Source organism: Neoarius graeffei, chromosome 19 (assembly GCF_027579695.1).
Source record: "Neoarius graeffei isolate fNeoGra1 chromosome 19, fNeoGra1.pri, whole genome shotgun sequence".
NCBI classification, from domain to species: Eukaryota; Metazoa; Chordata; class Actinopteri; order Siluriformes; family Ariidae; genus Neoarius; species Neoarius graeffei.
This window is the reverse complement of record NC_083587.1, coordinates 11,074,238-11,091,454: the sequence shown is the minus strand read 5'-3', so window position 1 is coordinate 11,091,454 and position 17,217 is coordinate 11,074,238. Positions and strand designations below refer to the sequence as shown.

Sequence of the window (17,217 nt, the reverse complement as noted above, 5' to 3'; positions counted from 1 at the left end):
CCTAATTCTGCACTGACAAATAGTGGAGCAATATCAGAAAGGAGTTTGACAGTGTAAAATTGCAAAGAGTTTGAACATATCATCATCTACAGTGCATAATATCATCAAAAGATTCAGAGAATCTGGAAGAATCTCTGTGCGTAAAGGTCAAGGCTGGAAAACCATACTGGGTGCCCGTGATCTTCGGGCCCTTAGATGGCACTGCATCACATACAGGCATGCTTCTGTATTGGAAATCACAAAATGGGCTCAGGAATATTTCCAGAGAACATTATCTGTGAACACAATTCACCGTGCCATCCACCGTTGCCAGCTAAAACTCTATAGTTCAAAGAAGAAGCCGTATCTAAACATGATCCAGAAGCGCAGACGTCTTCTCTGGGCCAAGGCTCATTTAAAATGGACTGTGGCAAAGTGGAAAACTGTTCTGTGGTCAGACGAATCAAAATTTGAAGTTCTTTATGGAAATCAGGGACGCCGTGTCATTCGGACTAAAGAGGAGAAAAACGACCCAAGTTGTTATCAGCACTCAGTTCAGAAGCCTGCATCTCTGATGGTATGGGGTTGCATTAGTGCGTGTGGCATGGGCAGCTTACACATCTGGAAAGACACCATCAATGCTGAAAGTTATATCCAGGTTCTAGAGCAACATATGCTCCCATCCAGACGACGTCTCAAGGAAGACCTTGCATTTTCCAACATGACAATGCCAAACCACATACTGCATCAATTACAGCATCATGGCTGCATAGAAGAAGGGTCCGGGTACTGAACTGGCCAGCCTGCAGTCCAGATCTTTCACCCATAGAAAACATTTGGCGCATCATAAAAAGGAAGATACGACAAAAAAAGACCTAAGACAGTTGAGCAACTAGAATCCTACATTAGACAAGAATGGGTTAACATTCCTATCCCTAAACTTGAGCAACTTGTCTCCTCAGTCCCCAGACGTTTACAGACTGTTGTAAAGAGAAAAGGGGATGTCTCACAGTGGTAAACATGGCCTTGTCCCAACTTTTTTGAGATGTGTTGTTGTCATGAAATTTAAAATCACCTAATTTTTCTCTTTAAATGATACATTTTCTCAGTTTAAACATTTGATATGTCATCTATGTTCTATTCTGAATAAAATATGGACTTTTGAAACTTCCACATCATTGCATTCCGTTTTTATTTGCAATTTGTACTTTGTCCCAACTTTTTTGGAATCGGGGTTGTATGATATATACTTGATGAGCGTGTGTGTGTGTGTGTGTGTGTGTGTGTGTGTGTGTGTAGGCCTTGTGGTAAACAAAAGGTTAGCCTAGCTTGCTAACGAGACACAAGAATTAGCCGTGTGGCTAGCTAAGATGTGTGTGTGTGTGTGTGTGTGTGTGTGTGTGTGTGTGTGTGTAAAAACAAAAGAATTAGCTCTGGTAGCTAACTCCACGTGTGTTTGCGGGGGGAGGATGATGACCTCGTGGTCCCTTGAAACAATACAATTAGCCCTGGATGCTAATGAAACAAAAGAATTAGCCGTGTGTTTAGCTAAGGTGCGTTTGTGAGGCCTGTGGCCACATGTTTCTAAGTAACAAATGACTAGCCGTTAGCTAACCCTAGCTCATAACACTACTAAATCCACATGGATAAAAGTTTTCCGTCGTGTGACGGATTTCTGTCAACTGAACTCTCCCAAGGCCAAATGTGAGGTTGGTGCTGATCCGAGGAGAATTAAAATGACGGGTGGTTGGGTAGAGATTGGGTTATAACACTGATGTGTTGCAACACCATCAACTATCAGCAGGCTTTATTTAGCTTTTTTGTTTTTGAGCCATGCTTTGTGTCATTCATTTCCTATGTTTGATCATGTTTAAACGTTCGCTGTCTATGGTGCGGCATTAAAAAAACATGCACTGTCAAAATTGGCAAAATACATTCCCATGTGCTTGGCGTGCTTGTGTCTGACCATTTCTGTTTTGTATTAAATTAAATCTCGCCAAAATGACTTAGTTCAAACCTGGACAGATAGAAATAGAGCATGTTAAAAAAAACGAAAAAATAAACCCTGGAAAGCCTGCTCCTCTGCTTCAGCCAGACTTGAAGACCAGATGGTGCAATGCTTGCAGACTGTCAGAAGTAATTAGACCTAAATTTATAGCTAACAAATCAGCAGATGCCCCAACAATTATTATTTTCATTAGGCCAATGTGTAAGGTATGTTAGAACCGTGCCTTATAGCCTACGTTATATCACAATTTAAAGGACGTTTGAGGAGTTGGAGGCTGCGAGCGCAATGATGTTCCGACATGCACTAAACTTTATTCCCTGAAAATCATACACCAGCGTTCAGTGCCCCAAACAGTCAAAATGTCTGGAAGACTACGGTTAAATAATAATCATAGCCTACTAAGTTAAATTACGTCAAAACATCTGTTTCTGGCCTATGAAATGATGGAGGAAAATGAGAATGAACGCAAAGTAGATAGCAGCCAACTTAACGCGATCTTTTAGGTAACTTAACACTCGTGTTGGCCACAATATTTCTCTTGAATTGTTTTTGAAGTCGTATTCAACACAAAGTAAGGTCAAATTATAATTTTAATTTAAGCGAAGATCCAAACTTTTTTCTATATTGACGTCGAGCATAGAGGAGCATGTCATTCTGCTTTTGGTTTCGGCAGCATGGATGCGCTTTACATGAAAGAAGGCACTGATGTGTCTGCCATCGATAAAGGTGTAAAAAACAAGTGGAGGTGGGCTTGGCTGTACGAAATAGGTGAAAACGGAAAGCCATTTAGTTCATGGTGCAAAAAACTAAACATTCCAGGCGCTTGCATTTGTGTGGTTTGCCACAAAAAAATTATATATGGAAGCAATGGAAAGAAAGTGCAATAAATTGAATATGTTAATCCATTAATTAATTGATAATAAAGTTATCAGTTCTAAGTTAACCATTCTCAGAATTTCATCGAAATCCACCCATAACCCCCCCCCCAGAATTTCATCGAAATCCACCCATAACCCCCCCCGTAGAATTTCATCAAAATCCACCCATAAACACCCCCCCCCCGGTAAATTTTCAGTCAAATAATTTATAATAATCCATGAATCTACTGAAATCTTGATGAGGTCAAAATGTGTAATAAGAAAATTGAGGATGTTAGTGAGGAATAGAGAAGCATGCACAGCTTATCTATTAAACCAGGGGTTTTCAAAGTGTGGGAGAGTCAGCCCCCCCTCGGAGAGCAAATAAACAACAGCGCCCCCCTTACAATTTTTGTTGTTGCTATACTTAATGTTCCATTCATATTTTTAAAAAATGGTTGTTGTACACATTTTTTTTTCTTTTTCACATTTTAAACATCTGTGCTTTTTAAAACATCTTGTTTTACACATTTTAAACATCTCATAGCATCGTTAGCTAGCACCTCTTGGCAGACAACACACTGTGGCAGTGGAGCATCTTCAGATCCAGTCCATGAAAATCCAAACTTTAAATAATCGTGGTCATACTTCCTTCTTTTTTCAGTCCCCCCAGGATTCCGCAGGCCTTTTTTGTGATTGTTGCGGGCTAAAATGTCTGATGTTGCGGGGGGGGTTCCAAAAAATTGCGATGAAAGTTGCAATGTTTTTTTAGGTTTTTGTTGTGATTACATTGCAGGAGGAAGTGAAAGTTGCAAGAAATTGTTGCGATTTTCTCTTTTTGTGATTAAAATTGAGTGATATGTTAAATATTAAGTTATTACTGAAAAACTATTGATTAAAAAAAACAAAGACACTGAGAAATGGTCCTATAAACAACTTTGCCAATATAAAAGATTACCAGGACTACAAAAATGCAGAAAAATAGGCTTTACTTATCCAAATGCACCTGTTGGTTCAAAAGTTAAAGTGCATAGAACCTCACAGCACAACATGAAGTTACCTTAAAATATAATATAAATGCCTCAGCTTTCATGTAAGAAAAAAAAAGCTATTAATACTAGTACTGTGTGCAGGCAGTCTCTCCTGAAGACTAAATTAAACAATAATTATAAACTAATAAAATAAATGGTTCAGGCTTCATAGAAGAAAAAAAACAATTTGAACAGAATCTCACAGTATGATGCTGAAGCTGCCTAAACAATGGAAAATAAAATACCATTTTGGCAAAAATGTTGGCATCCATTAATTTCTTGTATTAAGTAAAAAAATAAAGTGCACACAGTCCTTCACTGTAAACATAACACACTTTCAGTAACAGAATTTAAGCCTATATAAACACTGACTCGCACATCATGCATTGTTGCCAGATACTGCTGACGTTTTCCAGCCCAAAATATGCTCAAAACCCTCCAAAATGCACTTGAAACCGCCCAATCTGGCAACACTGCGCGTATGCTGCTTCTTTTGAACATATACACAGAAGTAAGGCGGAAGGTAGTTTGTCGATGTCACCTCAAGACGACGCCAACGATTGGTCAAATTTGCGGGAAAGTTGCGGTGATTGGATATAATTGCAACACCGCCCTGAATTCGCGGGGATTGGTTGAATTTGCCTTGAAGTTGCAAATCGCAACATCCTGGAGGGTCTGTTTTTTTGCTTGGCCCAGACTCTGTCTCCTCACTCACTGTAGCTTTAGGTACTAAAAATCGATCCATTTTGTCTCTGGTAAAGGCTAGCTGAAGTTTGCTAAATGTCCGCAATAGTAACTTATTCTGGTTTATTTTTCCTCACGTTGCGCCCCCCCTGAAGAACTCTGGTGCCCCCCGGGGGGGCGCGCCCCACACTTTGAAAAGCCCTGTATTAAACAATTGAGAGATTAAAACAAAATAGAACAATCATCAATTCAACATGCTGCGTGTCTACAGTGTAAACAATTAAACCGTTCCTGAGTTTAAATTCCCACTACTTCAATAAAGCTAATTCCTAAGACTAGTTTTATGCCCAAAATTTGTCAGTCTTAGTTCAGTATCTCGCCTCTACGCGAGATTATGAGAAGATGTTCCGAGGCACTTGGAGTTTCACCGTGGTGAAGCGCAGAGAATTTCTTGGTCCGACGCATGGTCGCTCGTGATGAAAAGAAGGTCTCTGATCAGACAATGTGCACAACGCCTTAAAATTAGAAGGATCCGGTCGCTTCTAACTTTTTAAATTGACTGCTTGGCTGCAGTCCGTACGTACTTATAATGAATAAATGAAAACCGGTTGTAACTCAGTCTGAGTCTAAAAATCATGTGATTCTGGATTTTTACCATGGCCAAAGGTAAACAAAAATTGCGCTGAATCGTGGATGCTCTGAGAGCAGATGTCTCCTTTGTCTGTTACCGCGTGGTTCACAGAGCCGAGGAGATAGTGTCTCTTTATGCCTACGGATCCAAGTCCTAGAACCAAAGAGAAAGAAGGAAGCGTTGCTCAGTTTCTTATGCTTTCATGGAGGATGTGACGTTGGAAATCCCGCCCAGGTGTGACGTAGGTCAACACGGAAGTTGGCTGATGGGAAATGTAATTTCTTAAAGAGACGGGCTGTCGTAGTTCTTAAAGGGACTGTACCTACAACAAAAATGAGTACACCCAGTGACTGTCTCATATACTCTTCATATACTCATACTGTTTAAGTAATGCAATAAAACTAATCTTTAAAAGTGGTATTTACTCAAACTGTTCATAGAATGAACTTTCGGGTTAACAGTCATTGGGTGTACTCATTTTTGTAATTTAAACAAACTTAAACTATCATGTTTTAACTCAGGCCACAGTGCTGCCCTGTTGTGATTGGCTCAAAACTCAAGACAAGTTGTGTTGCAGTGTTCTGCAAATTTGCAATTTAATATTTCAGATCTTGAGACATGAAAGTGCTATTTTAAAAAATAAAAGGTCAGAAATGTTTTCTTTGTCGTCTATTTAGTTCATTTTATTTCCTCAATAATTTTCCTTGATTGAGAAATCGGTCTGGGCTCTTATGGGTTAATCAGTAGCCTGCATGCTAGTATACAGTGGGGCAAAAAAGTATTTAGTCAGTCACCAATTGTGCAAGTTCTCCCACTTAAAAAGATGAGAGAGGCCTGTAATTTTCTTCATAGGTATACCTCAACTATGAGAGACAAAATGAGAAAAAAAATCCAGAAAATCACCTTGTCTGTCTGATTTTTAAAGAATTTATTTGCAAATTATGGTGGAAAATAAGTATTTGGTCAATAACAAAAGTTCATCTCAATACTTTGTTATATACCCTTTGTTGGAAATGACAGAGGTCAAACGTTTTCTGTAAGTCTTCACAAGGTTTTCACACACTGTTGCTGGTATTTTGGCCCATTCCTCCATGCAGATCTCCTCTAGAGCAGTGATGTTTTGGGGCTGTCGCTGGGCAACACGGACTTTCAACTCCCTCCAAAGATTTTCTATGGGGTTGAGATCTGGAGACTGGTTAGGCCACTGCAGGACCTTGAAATGCTTCTTACGAAGCCACTCCTTCATTGCCCGGGCGGTGTGTTTGGGATCATTGTCATGCTGAAAGACCCAGCCACATTTCATCTTCAATGCCCTTGCTGCTGGAAGGAGGTTTTCACTCAAAATCTCACAATACATGGCCCCATTCATTCTTTTCTTTACACGGATCAGTCGTCCTGGTACCTTTGCAGAAAAAACAGCCCCAAAGCATGATGTTTCCACCCCCATGCTTCACAGTAGGTATGGTGTTCTTTTGATGCAACTCAGCATTCTTTCTCTTCCAAACACAACAAGTTGAGTTTTTACCTAAAAGTTCTATTTTGGTTTCATCTGACCATATGACATTCTCCCAATCCTCTTCTGGATCATCCAAATGCTCTCTAGCAAACTTCAGACGGGCCTGGACATGTACTGGCTTAAGCAGGGGGACACGTCTGGCACTGCAGGATTTGAGTCCCTGGCGGCGCAGTGTGTTACTGATGGTAGCCTTTGTTACTTTGGTCCCAGCTCTCTGCAGGTCATTCACTAGGTCCCCCCGTGTGGTTCTGGGATTTTTGCTCACCGTTCTTGTGATCATTTTGACCCCACGGGGTGAGATCTTGCATGGAGCCCCAGATCGAGGGAGATTATCAGTGGTCTTGTATGTCTTCCATTTTCTAATAATTGCTCCCACAGTTGATTTCTTCACACAAAGCTGCTTACCTATTGCAGATTCAGTCTTCCCAGCCTGGTGCAGGTCTACAATTTCTGGTGTCCTTTGACAACTCTTTGGTCTTGGCCATAGTGGAGTTTGGAGTGTGACTGTTTGAGGTTGTGGACAGGTGTCTTTTATACTGATAACGAGTTCAAACAGGTGCCATTAATACAGGTAACGAGTGGAGGACAGAGGAGCCTCTTAAAGAAATTGTTACAGGTCTGTGAGAGCCAGAAATCTTGCTTGTTTGTAGGTGACCAAATACTTATTTTACCGAGGAATTTACCAATTAATTCATTAAAATCCTACAATGTGATTTCCTGGATTCTTTCCCTCCATTCTGTCTCTCATAGTTGAAGTGTACCTATGATGAAAATTACAGGCCTTTCTGATCTTTTTAAGTGGGAGAACTTGCACAATTGGTGGCTGACTAAATACTTTTTTGCCCCACTGTATGTTCCATTTACAGTCAAACATTTTGATGTACTCCAGGCTCAATTTTGATCAAAAATCTGTGTAGAAGTACAGTCTGAAGATGCTCTTGCACATTCAGTGTCAATTGAACAAAAATTATGGGAGGATATAGGTTTAATAGGTTTAAGTTTTACGATTTTTGAAGTGAGTGATGGATTGATAAGTTTAGATGTGTTCAATATTTTCTTATCTTCAGACATAATAGTGTGAGATGTTTCTTTACCTGGTTGATAGTTTCGACTGGGACTCCAGTCTTCCTCAGAAGAGTCATTAGTCCTTAAATTAAATTCATTATAGACGTGAACTTAAAATCATTGTTTTATTTTATGGCCTTGGTGCCTTGGCTCAAAAAATTGACAGCACAAAAGGCCAAGTGGCCTTGCCTCTAAAATGACGAAATTCCAGGCCTGGTTGATGCTCATGTTCACTTCACTGTATAAAAATGAGCACCTTGCTGCAGTTTTGAAATTAATTTTTATTTTTGGAATTCTTACCTTTGTGGAAATGAAGTGAGCATATGATAGTATTTTTGACTTCTCTGTTCGACACAGAGTTCCACCCAATGTTTGTGCACTATTTTTCCCTTTTACATTTACAACCCTAGTCATGAAAGTGTTCCAGAATTTCCCGGAATTCCGGGTTTTTAGATTTTCCGCCGGATTTTTTCTGCTAATGACCCAGAAATCCAGATATTTGACAAAACTCTTGAAAATCTCCGGTTTTCCGAATGGAGAAATTTATTTTTCGGGTTTTTCGCATTCCTAGACGTGGCGTAATACTTCGCATCGTCCTTGCATGGGCACAGTCCTTAAATAGCCCAAACATAGTTCATTGATTAAAGACAGGTGTTCTTTGTTAACGGCGCACGTGCCGGAGCTCGTTAGGCGCGCACACGCCTTCAGGTGCACGTGCTAAGGCGCGCAGGACTGACACCGTTCTGCGCAAGCGCAACTCAATCACACTAGAAAGCATGTTCAAGCTGCCAGTGTAGCTGCAGTCATTTTAGTTGCGAATTACGAGTATTTTCTCGTGTTAATAATTCGCCATGTCAAAACAAGCAAAACTTTCCTCCTTCTTTCGACGTGAAGAGAGGTAAGCAATTTATTATTTATATATATATATATATATATATATATATATATATATATATAAATAAATTTTTTTTTCCCCCATCAAAGTTGCATTTTGTGGTTTCGAAGCCAAGTTTTAGTGCCGTTTCTAGAACACAACATCAAGAAAACGTGGAAGAAACAGCAATAATGGAAGAGCTGGTTTCTAAGCTGCCTAAAACTAGCAATGGTAATTATTTTTTGTTACATAATGTACTCAGGCTGCCAGTCAGTGTGTGTCACACACACACACCTTACGCCCCTAATTTATATGAGAAATTTGGTATTCATTGGTGTGTTTAAATTTACAGACAATACAAACTAATGTAAACAATTGGCTTCAACTCGCATAATTTATTTTTTATTTATTTTTATTTATTTATTTACCTTTGTTTAACCAGGGAAACAAAATCACATTGAGATAAATATCTCTTTTACAAGTGAGCCCTGGCCAAGGCAGCAGCACACATTACAACACACAAGATACAAAAAAAAAACAGAAAAAATAAAATAAATATAAAATATAGAATACAATACAAAAGAAAATACATAAAACAAAATCAAAAATAAAATAAGTGCAAACAATTTTGCATGTGTGGTATAGTAAATACATAGAAAACAATGTATAGTTAAGTAAATACATAAAACAAGATCAAAAATTAAAAACAAGTGCAAACAGTATTGAATGTATGATTAAGATAAAATTTGAATTCGTTGACAGACATAAAACTAGCAAGTCTGAGTGATTTTTGAATCTCATTCCACGCAGCTGAGGCACAATAACTAAAAGCAGTTTTACCAAATTCTGTCTTCATTTTAGGGACATTTAAAAGAATGTAACTACTTGAGCGTAGATTATACCCTTGATTGCTAAAAGATAAAAGACTACAGATATACAAAGGAAACTGACCAAGTATCGCCTTATATACAAAGAGGAGCCAATGCTTATGCCGTCTAATATGTAATGATGGCCAGCCTACTAGATTATACAGTACACAGTGGTGCGTAGAGTGATTTTTACGAGATATAAATCTTAACGCGGAATGATAAACAGAATCTAAAGATTGTAAAAGTGCCTTAGTGGTGTTTCTATAAAAAATATCCCCATAATCTAGAACAGGTAAAAATGTAGCTTCTACCAACTTTCTTCTGGCAGACTGAGAAAAGCAAGCACTATTGCGATAATAAAACCCCAATTTTAATCTTAGCTTAAAAAGCAATTGTTTTACATGGAGTTTAAAAGATAGATCTTACTCCAACACAAAGCCTAAATATTTGTAGGAGGAGACCAATTCTATGGATCTGCCCTGCAGCGTATAAAAAGTTGGTATAGAAGAAATACACTTCCGGCTCCTTGAAAAGATCATATATTTAGTTTTCTTATCATTTAATACCAATTTCAGTGATAAAAGATTGTGCTGAACCCTTACAAATGCTTCCTGCAGCTTTAAAATGCACCTGTCAATAGAGGGTGCAGAACAATAAATTACAGTATCATCTGCATATAAGTGTATACTTGCATCAGATAAATTATCACCAAGATTATTAATATATAATGTAAATAGCAGGGGGCCCAAAATAGACCCCTGTGGCACTCCAGTGTCAACATTAAGCCTGTCAGAAAGTAACCCCTTAATTTGTACCCTCTGGGTCCTATCATTTAGGTAGTTAGAAATCCAACCTACTGTGGACTCTGAAAGACCAATACTGTAAAGACGTGATAAAAGGATCCTATGATTGACAGTATCAAAGGCTTTAGTCAAATCAATAAAAACTGCAGCACAGGATTTTCCACAATCTAACGCACAAATGACATCATTTAAAACTTTCATAGTAGCAGTTACTGTACTATAAACATGAATTGGAAATTTTTAGCTCACTTTAGCTTATGCAAATGCACAACTCTACTAAAAGATTAATAAACGAGGCTCAATGTCCCCAACATTGAAACCTGAAAGCTTTAGAAACTCTAACAGATCTTTACTTTTTAACAGTACTGTTTTGGGATTTTCCTGAGTTTACCTTCAACTGTCTGATTTTTTTTCAAAGTAATGAACTGTGTAGCCAGGAAAATCACCGCGTTTTCTAAATGCACTCCTGAAAATTACTCATTAACTAGGGGAATTAAATTTGATATTTTTGACATGTTAATCATTAATGTATATGAAAGAAAAAGGCTTAAAAGTTATAACTTGTTTTAGTGAAAATAAGTACTAAAATGCACTAGAATGCAGGGTTTCGTGTGTTATTAAAATATTTTCGGGGGACGTTGCCACGCCCGCCCCCCCCCCCCAGGGTTTTTTCCTTTGCTCCACTTTCATCTCTACAACCCTGATTCCAAAAAAGTTGGGACAAAGTACAAATTGTAAATTAAAACAGAATGCAATAATTTACAAATCTCAAAAACTGAGATTGTATTCACAATAGAACACAGACAACATATCAAATGTCGAAAATGAGACATTTTGAAATGTCATGCCAAATATTGGCTCATTTGAAATTTCATGACAGCAACACATCTCAAAAAAGTTGGGACAGGGGCAATAAGAGGCTGGAAAAGTTAAAGGTACAAAAAAGGAACAGCTGGAGGACCAAATTGCAACTCATGAGGTCAATTGGCAATAGGTCATTAACATGACTGGGTATAAAAAGAGCATCTTGGAGTGGCAGCGGCTCTCAGAAGTAAAGATGGGAAGAGGATCACCAATCCCCCAATTCTGCGCCGACAAATAGTGGAGCAATATCAGAAAGGAATTTGACAGTGTAAAATTGCAAAGAGTTTGAACATATCATCATCTACAGTGCATAATATCATCAAAAGATTCAGAGAATCTGGAAGAATCTCTGCGCGTAAGGGTCAAGGCCGGAAAACCATACTGGGTGCCCATGATCTTCAGGCCCTTAGACGGCACTGCATCACATACAGGCATGCTTCTGTATTGGAAATCACAAAATGGGCTCAGGAATATTTCCAGAGAACATTATCTGTGAACACAATTCACCGTGCCATCCACCGTTGCCAGCTAAAACTCTATAGTTCAAAGAAGAAGCCGTATCTAAACGTGATCCAGAAGCGCAGACGTCTTCTCTGGGCCAAGGCTCATTTAAAATGGACTGTGACAAAGTGGAAAACTGTTCTGTGGTCAGACGAATCAAAATTTGAAGTTCTTTAAGGAAATCAGGACGCCGTGTCATTCGGACTAAAGAGGAGAAGGACGACCCAAGTTATCAGCGCTCAGTTCAGAAGCTTGCATCTCTGATGGTATGGGGTTGCATTAGTGTGTGTGTGTGGCATGGGCAGCTTACACATCTGGAAAGACACCATCAATGCTGAAAGGTATATCCAGGTTCTAGAGCAACATATGCTCCCATCCAGACGACGTCTCTTTCAGGGAAGACCTTGCATTTTCCAACATGACAATGCCAAACCACATACTGCATCAACTACAGCAACATGGCTGCGTGGAAGAAGGTTCCGGGTACTGAACTGGCCAGCCTGCAGTCCAGATCTTTCACCCATAGAAAACATTTGCCGCATCATAAAACGGAAGATACGACAAAAAAGCCCTAAGACAGTTGAGCAACTAGAATCCTACATTAGACAAGAACAGGTTAACATTCCTATCCCTAAACTTGAGCAACTTGTCTCCTCAGTCCCCAGACGTTTACAGACTGTTGTAAAGAGAAAAAGGGATGTCTCACAGTGGTAAACATGGGCTTGTCCCAACTTTTTTGAGATGTGGTGTTGTCATGAAATTTAAAATCACCTAATTTTTCTCTTTAAATGATACCTTTCTCAGTTTAAACATTTGATAGATGATGTATGTTCTATTCTGAATAAAATATGGAATTTTGAAACTTCCACATCATTGCATTCCATTTTTATTTACAATTTGTACTTTGTCCCAACTTTTTTGGAATTTGGGTTGTAGAAATCTCTCTATTTTGTTTCCCCCGATGAAAAATTACTTTTGGTAAATTAAAACATTTGATGTCTGTTTCATTCAGAACAATTTGCACATACAAAACCACAGCAAAACCTTCCCATACTAATCAATAGCAACTAACTCATCTGAATGAAGCACTACAAGCATTCCTACTGTCATGGCGGTGTAGTTACCATTGCTATGGGGGTCATGTGATGGTGCAAAACCTCTATACTGTTGCAGACTGAATTGAATGCCATTTGAACCGTTGCAGTGTGTCCCTTTTTTATATGCCTGAAATTCTGTATGGCTATTCTTATGTCTTAATTTATGGATGCTGGCTTTCTTTCTTTCGCCATTTACATTAATATGAATCAAGTGGGTTTCACAAAATTTAATTTCATTAAATGTGTTTAATTGAAATTAATAAGCATTTTAAATATGACAATCCATATGTAAAAATAAAGACTTTCTTGTGTAAATGCTTCTAGACAAAACTATTCATAACCAGATTGATAAATGAGGCCCATTGTTGTATGTTTCAGAACCTTGAATGCTAGGGCTGAGTCTCCTTATTAATCCTGGACGAGATGTAAATAAGGCTAGGCATGCCATTACCTAGACTTAACATTATATCAAGCAGAAACCAACTACTCCCCCTGAGTCAATCTGACCCACGGGGCTATGACCGGGGCTATGACCAGTGCTGTGCCTAGCTGCTGTACCAGCAGCTTATTGAATCTGCAGGTATTCCTAGCTAGAGGCTGCTGTATCTTTGTCCTCAAACTTTTTTTTTTCTCCTCAGTCTTCATGTAGAATCTTGAAAGTTTGAGGTTCAGTAAAAATGCTCCCTTACATTAGGTTACTGTGGTTAGATTTTATAATCTTGTTGCATTTCATGTAAAATTTCTGATACTTTTGTCCTTTCACTTCCCCAGAAGTAAAGAACACTTTGCTGCAAGTCTTTTCCTGCTCCACATGTCCTCTTTCCTGTGCATCTCAAATTTACCTTGACCAGTGCATCCAAAGATGCCACAATGAAGAGTCTGTGAGACTTCAGGACTCAAGAGACATTAAATATGAACTTCAGATCCCCTCCACATGCTCCAGTAGTCAGCCAACATCAACTGATACTCTCAGTTCTGACACTTCTCATAAAGATGTAGAGAAGGAAATTCACCACAGCTCAGACTGTGGAAAGAGTTTTGGTCATCAGAATGCACTCAAATGGAACCAGTGCAGTCACAAAGGAGTAAAGCCACATGACTGCTCACAGTGTGGGAAGAATTTTACTGAACAGAGTGCTCTCCAAAGACACCAGCACATTAACACAGGAGAGAAGCCATATCACTGCTCACAGTGTAGAAAGAGTTTTACTCATCAGAGTCATCTTCGTCAACACCAGCACATTAACACAGGAGAGAAGCCGCATCACTGTTCACAGTGTGGAAAGAGTTTTACTTATCAGAGTGCTCTCAAAACACACCAGCGCATTCACACAGGAGAGAAACCATATCACTGCTCACAGTGTGGAAAAAGTTTTACTTGTCATAGTAATCTCCACAAGCACCAGCGCATTCACACAGGAGAGAAGCCGTATCACTGCTCACAGTGTGGAAAGAGTTTTACTCATGATACTACTCTCAAAACACACCAGCGCATTCACACAGGAGAGAAACCATTTCACTGCTCACGGTGTGGGAAGAGTTTTACTCAGCAGAGTCATCTCCAATGGCACCTGCGCATTCACACGGGAGGGAAACCATTTCACTGCTCACGGTGCGGAAAGAGTTTTACTCATCAGAGTGATCTCCAAACACACCAGCGCATACACACAAGAGAGAAGCCGTATCACTGCTCACAGTGTGGAAAGAGTTTTACTCATCAGAGTGCTCTCCAAAAACACCAGCGCATTCACACAGGAGAGAAGCCGTATCACTGCTCACGGTGCGGTAAGAGTTTTACTCATCAGAGTGATCTCCAAACACACCAGCGCATTCACACAGGAGAGAAGCCGTATCACTGCTCACAGTGTGGAAAGAGTTTTACTCAGCAGAGTCATCTCCAAAAACACCAGCGCGTTCACACAGGAGAGAAGCCGCATCACTGTTCACAGTGTGGAAAGAGTTTTACTCAGCAGAGTCATCTCCATCAACACCAGCGCATTCACACAGGAGAGAAGCCATATCACTGCTCACAGTGTGGGAAGAGTTTCACTCATGATACTACTCTCAAAACACACCAGCGCATTCACACAGGAGAGAAGCCGTATCACTGCTCACGGTGCGGTAAGAGTTTTACTCATCAGAGTGATCTCCAAACACACCAGCGCATTCACACAGGAGAGAAGCCGTATCACTGCTCACAGTGTGGAAAGAGTTTTACTCAGCAGAGTCATCTCCAAAAACACCAGCGCGTTCACACAGGAGAGAAGCCGCATCACTGTTCACAGTGTGGAAAGAGTTTTACTCAGCAGAGTCATCTCCATCAACACCAGCGCATTCACACAGGAGAGAAGCCATATCACTGCTCACAGTGTGGGAAGAGTTTCACTCATGATACTACTCTCAAAACACACCAGCGTATTCACACAGGAGAGAAGCCGTATCACTGCTCACAGTGTGGGAAGAGTTTTACTCAGCAGAGTGCTCTCCAAAAACACCAGCGCACTCACACAGGAGAGAAACCATTTCACTGCTCACGGTGCGGAAAGAGTTTTACTCATCAGAGTAATCTCCAAACACACGAGCGCATTCACACAGGAGAGAAGCCGCATCACTGCTCACAGTGTGGAAAGAGTTTTACTCATCAGAGTGCTCTCCAAAAACACCAGTGCATTCACACAGGAGAGAAACCATTTCACTGCTCACGTTGTGGAAAGAGTTTTACTCATCAGAGTCATCTCCAAACACACCAGCGCATTCACACAGGAGAGAAGCCGTATCACTGCTCACAGTGTGGAAAGAGTTTTACTCAGCAGAGTCATCTCCATGAACACCAGCGCATTCACACAGGAGAGAAGCCGTATCACTGCTTACAGTGTGGGAAGAGTTTTACTCAGCAGAGTCATCTCCACAAACACCAGCGCATTCACACAGGACTGAAGCCGTATCACTGCTCACAGTGTGGAAAAAGTTTTACTCTTCAGAGTCATCTCCACAAACACCAGCGCATTCACACAGGAGAGAAGCCGTATCACTGCTTACAGTGTGGGAAGAGTTTTACTCAGCAGAGTCATCTCCAACAACACCAGCGCATTCACACAGGAGTGAAGCCGTATCAGTGCTCACAGTGTGGAAAAAGTTTTACTCGTCAGAGCGATCTCCAAACACACCGGCGCATTCACACAGGAGAGAAGCCGTATCACTGCTCACAGTGTGAAAAGAGTTTTACTCGTCAGAGCGATCTCCAAACACACCGGCGTATTCACACAGGAGTGAAGCCATATCACTGCTCACAGTGTGGAAAAAGTTTTACTTGTCATAGTAATCTCCACAAACACCAGCGCATTCACACAGGAGAGAAGCCGTATCACTGCTCACAGTGTGGAAAGAGTTTTACTCATGATACTACTCTCAAAACACACCAGCTCATTCACACAGGAGAGAAACCATTTCACTGCTCACGGTGTGGGAAGAGTTTTACTCAGCAGAGTCATCTCCAACGACACCTGCGCATTCACATGGGAGAGAAACCATTTCACTGCTCACGGTGCGGAAAAAGTTTTATTCATCAGAGTGATCTCCAAACACACCAGCGCATTCACACAGGAGAGAAGCCATATCACTGCTCACAGTGTGGAAAGAGTTTTACTTATTCAGTTACATTTAAAACCCACAAGTGCAATAACTCCAAGACATTGCATGATTTAAAGTTGTCAAATTAAATGTTTTTATTCATGCTTTTGCTGAAAATGTCCTGTACTTTGATCCTAATTGTTCATATTAAAGGACTACATATTTTAAAACAATCTTATAGTGATTTTTAAACAAGACTATTAATGTTTTCTTTTGATCTTATGTAGTTATTAAGTAGTCATTAATTACCACCATATAAATAATGATTCAACTGTAACACTTGTCAGTGTAGTACTGTAGCATGAGACTAATTGTTCATAGAATTATTACAGATCAGGAGTTTAATGTACTATGTTTAATGGAAATGTGGATCAAACCAAATGAGTATGTCGCATTTAAATGAAGCTATATGCTTCATCCTCAGCTATATGTATCAGCTTCGTCTAACTGGTAGTGGACAAGGCGTCATAGTTATTTGTTATGATAATCTAGACATCATACAAAAACCTGAACAAAATTTCAATATGTTTGAAGTTCTTTATATTAACATACGTAGCAAAAAAATACGTCTACCCAGTCAATTCAGCTAATTATTATTTACAGATCTGTTCTGGCGGCACGGTGGTGTAGTGGTTAGCGCTGTCGCCTCACAGCAAGAAGGTCCTGGGTTTGAGCCCTGGGGCCGGCAAGGGCCTTTCTGTGTGGAGTTTGCATGTTCTCCCCGTGTCCGCGTGGGTTTCCTCCGGGTGCTCCGGTTTCCCCCACAGTCCAAAGACATGCAGGTTAGGTTAACTGGTGTCTCTAAATT

At 40.0% G+C, this 17,217-nt stretch overlaps 2 protein-coding genes across 8 annotated transcripts in view; one reads left to right on the top strand and one right to left on the bottom strand.

Moving 5' to 3' along the window:
- The window catches only part of LOC132867667 (zinc finger protein 585A-like), a 150,502-nt gene extending 133,841 nt beyond the window's left edge, over positions 1 to 16,661 (top strand). For 6 of the 7 annotated variants that reach the window (XM_060900635.1, XM_060900634.1, XM_060900636.1 and 3 more), the window contains one exon: positions 13,551 to 16,661. In XM_060900635.1, coding sequence (XP_060756618.1) covers positions 13,551 to 16,498 — 2,948 coding nt within the window. In that variant the 3' untranslated portion in view covers positions 16,499 to 16,661. The remainder of the gene's footprint in view (positions 1 to 13,550) is intronic. The other variant, XM_060900637.1, reaches the window with a different exon arrangement.
- The window catches only part of LOC132867674 (zinc finger protein 585A-like), a 1,308,017-nt gene that overhangs the window by 859,211 nt on the left and 431,589 nt on the right, over positions 1 to 17,217 (bottom strand). The window lies entirely within an intron of this gene.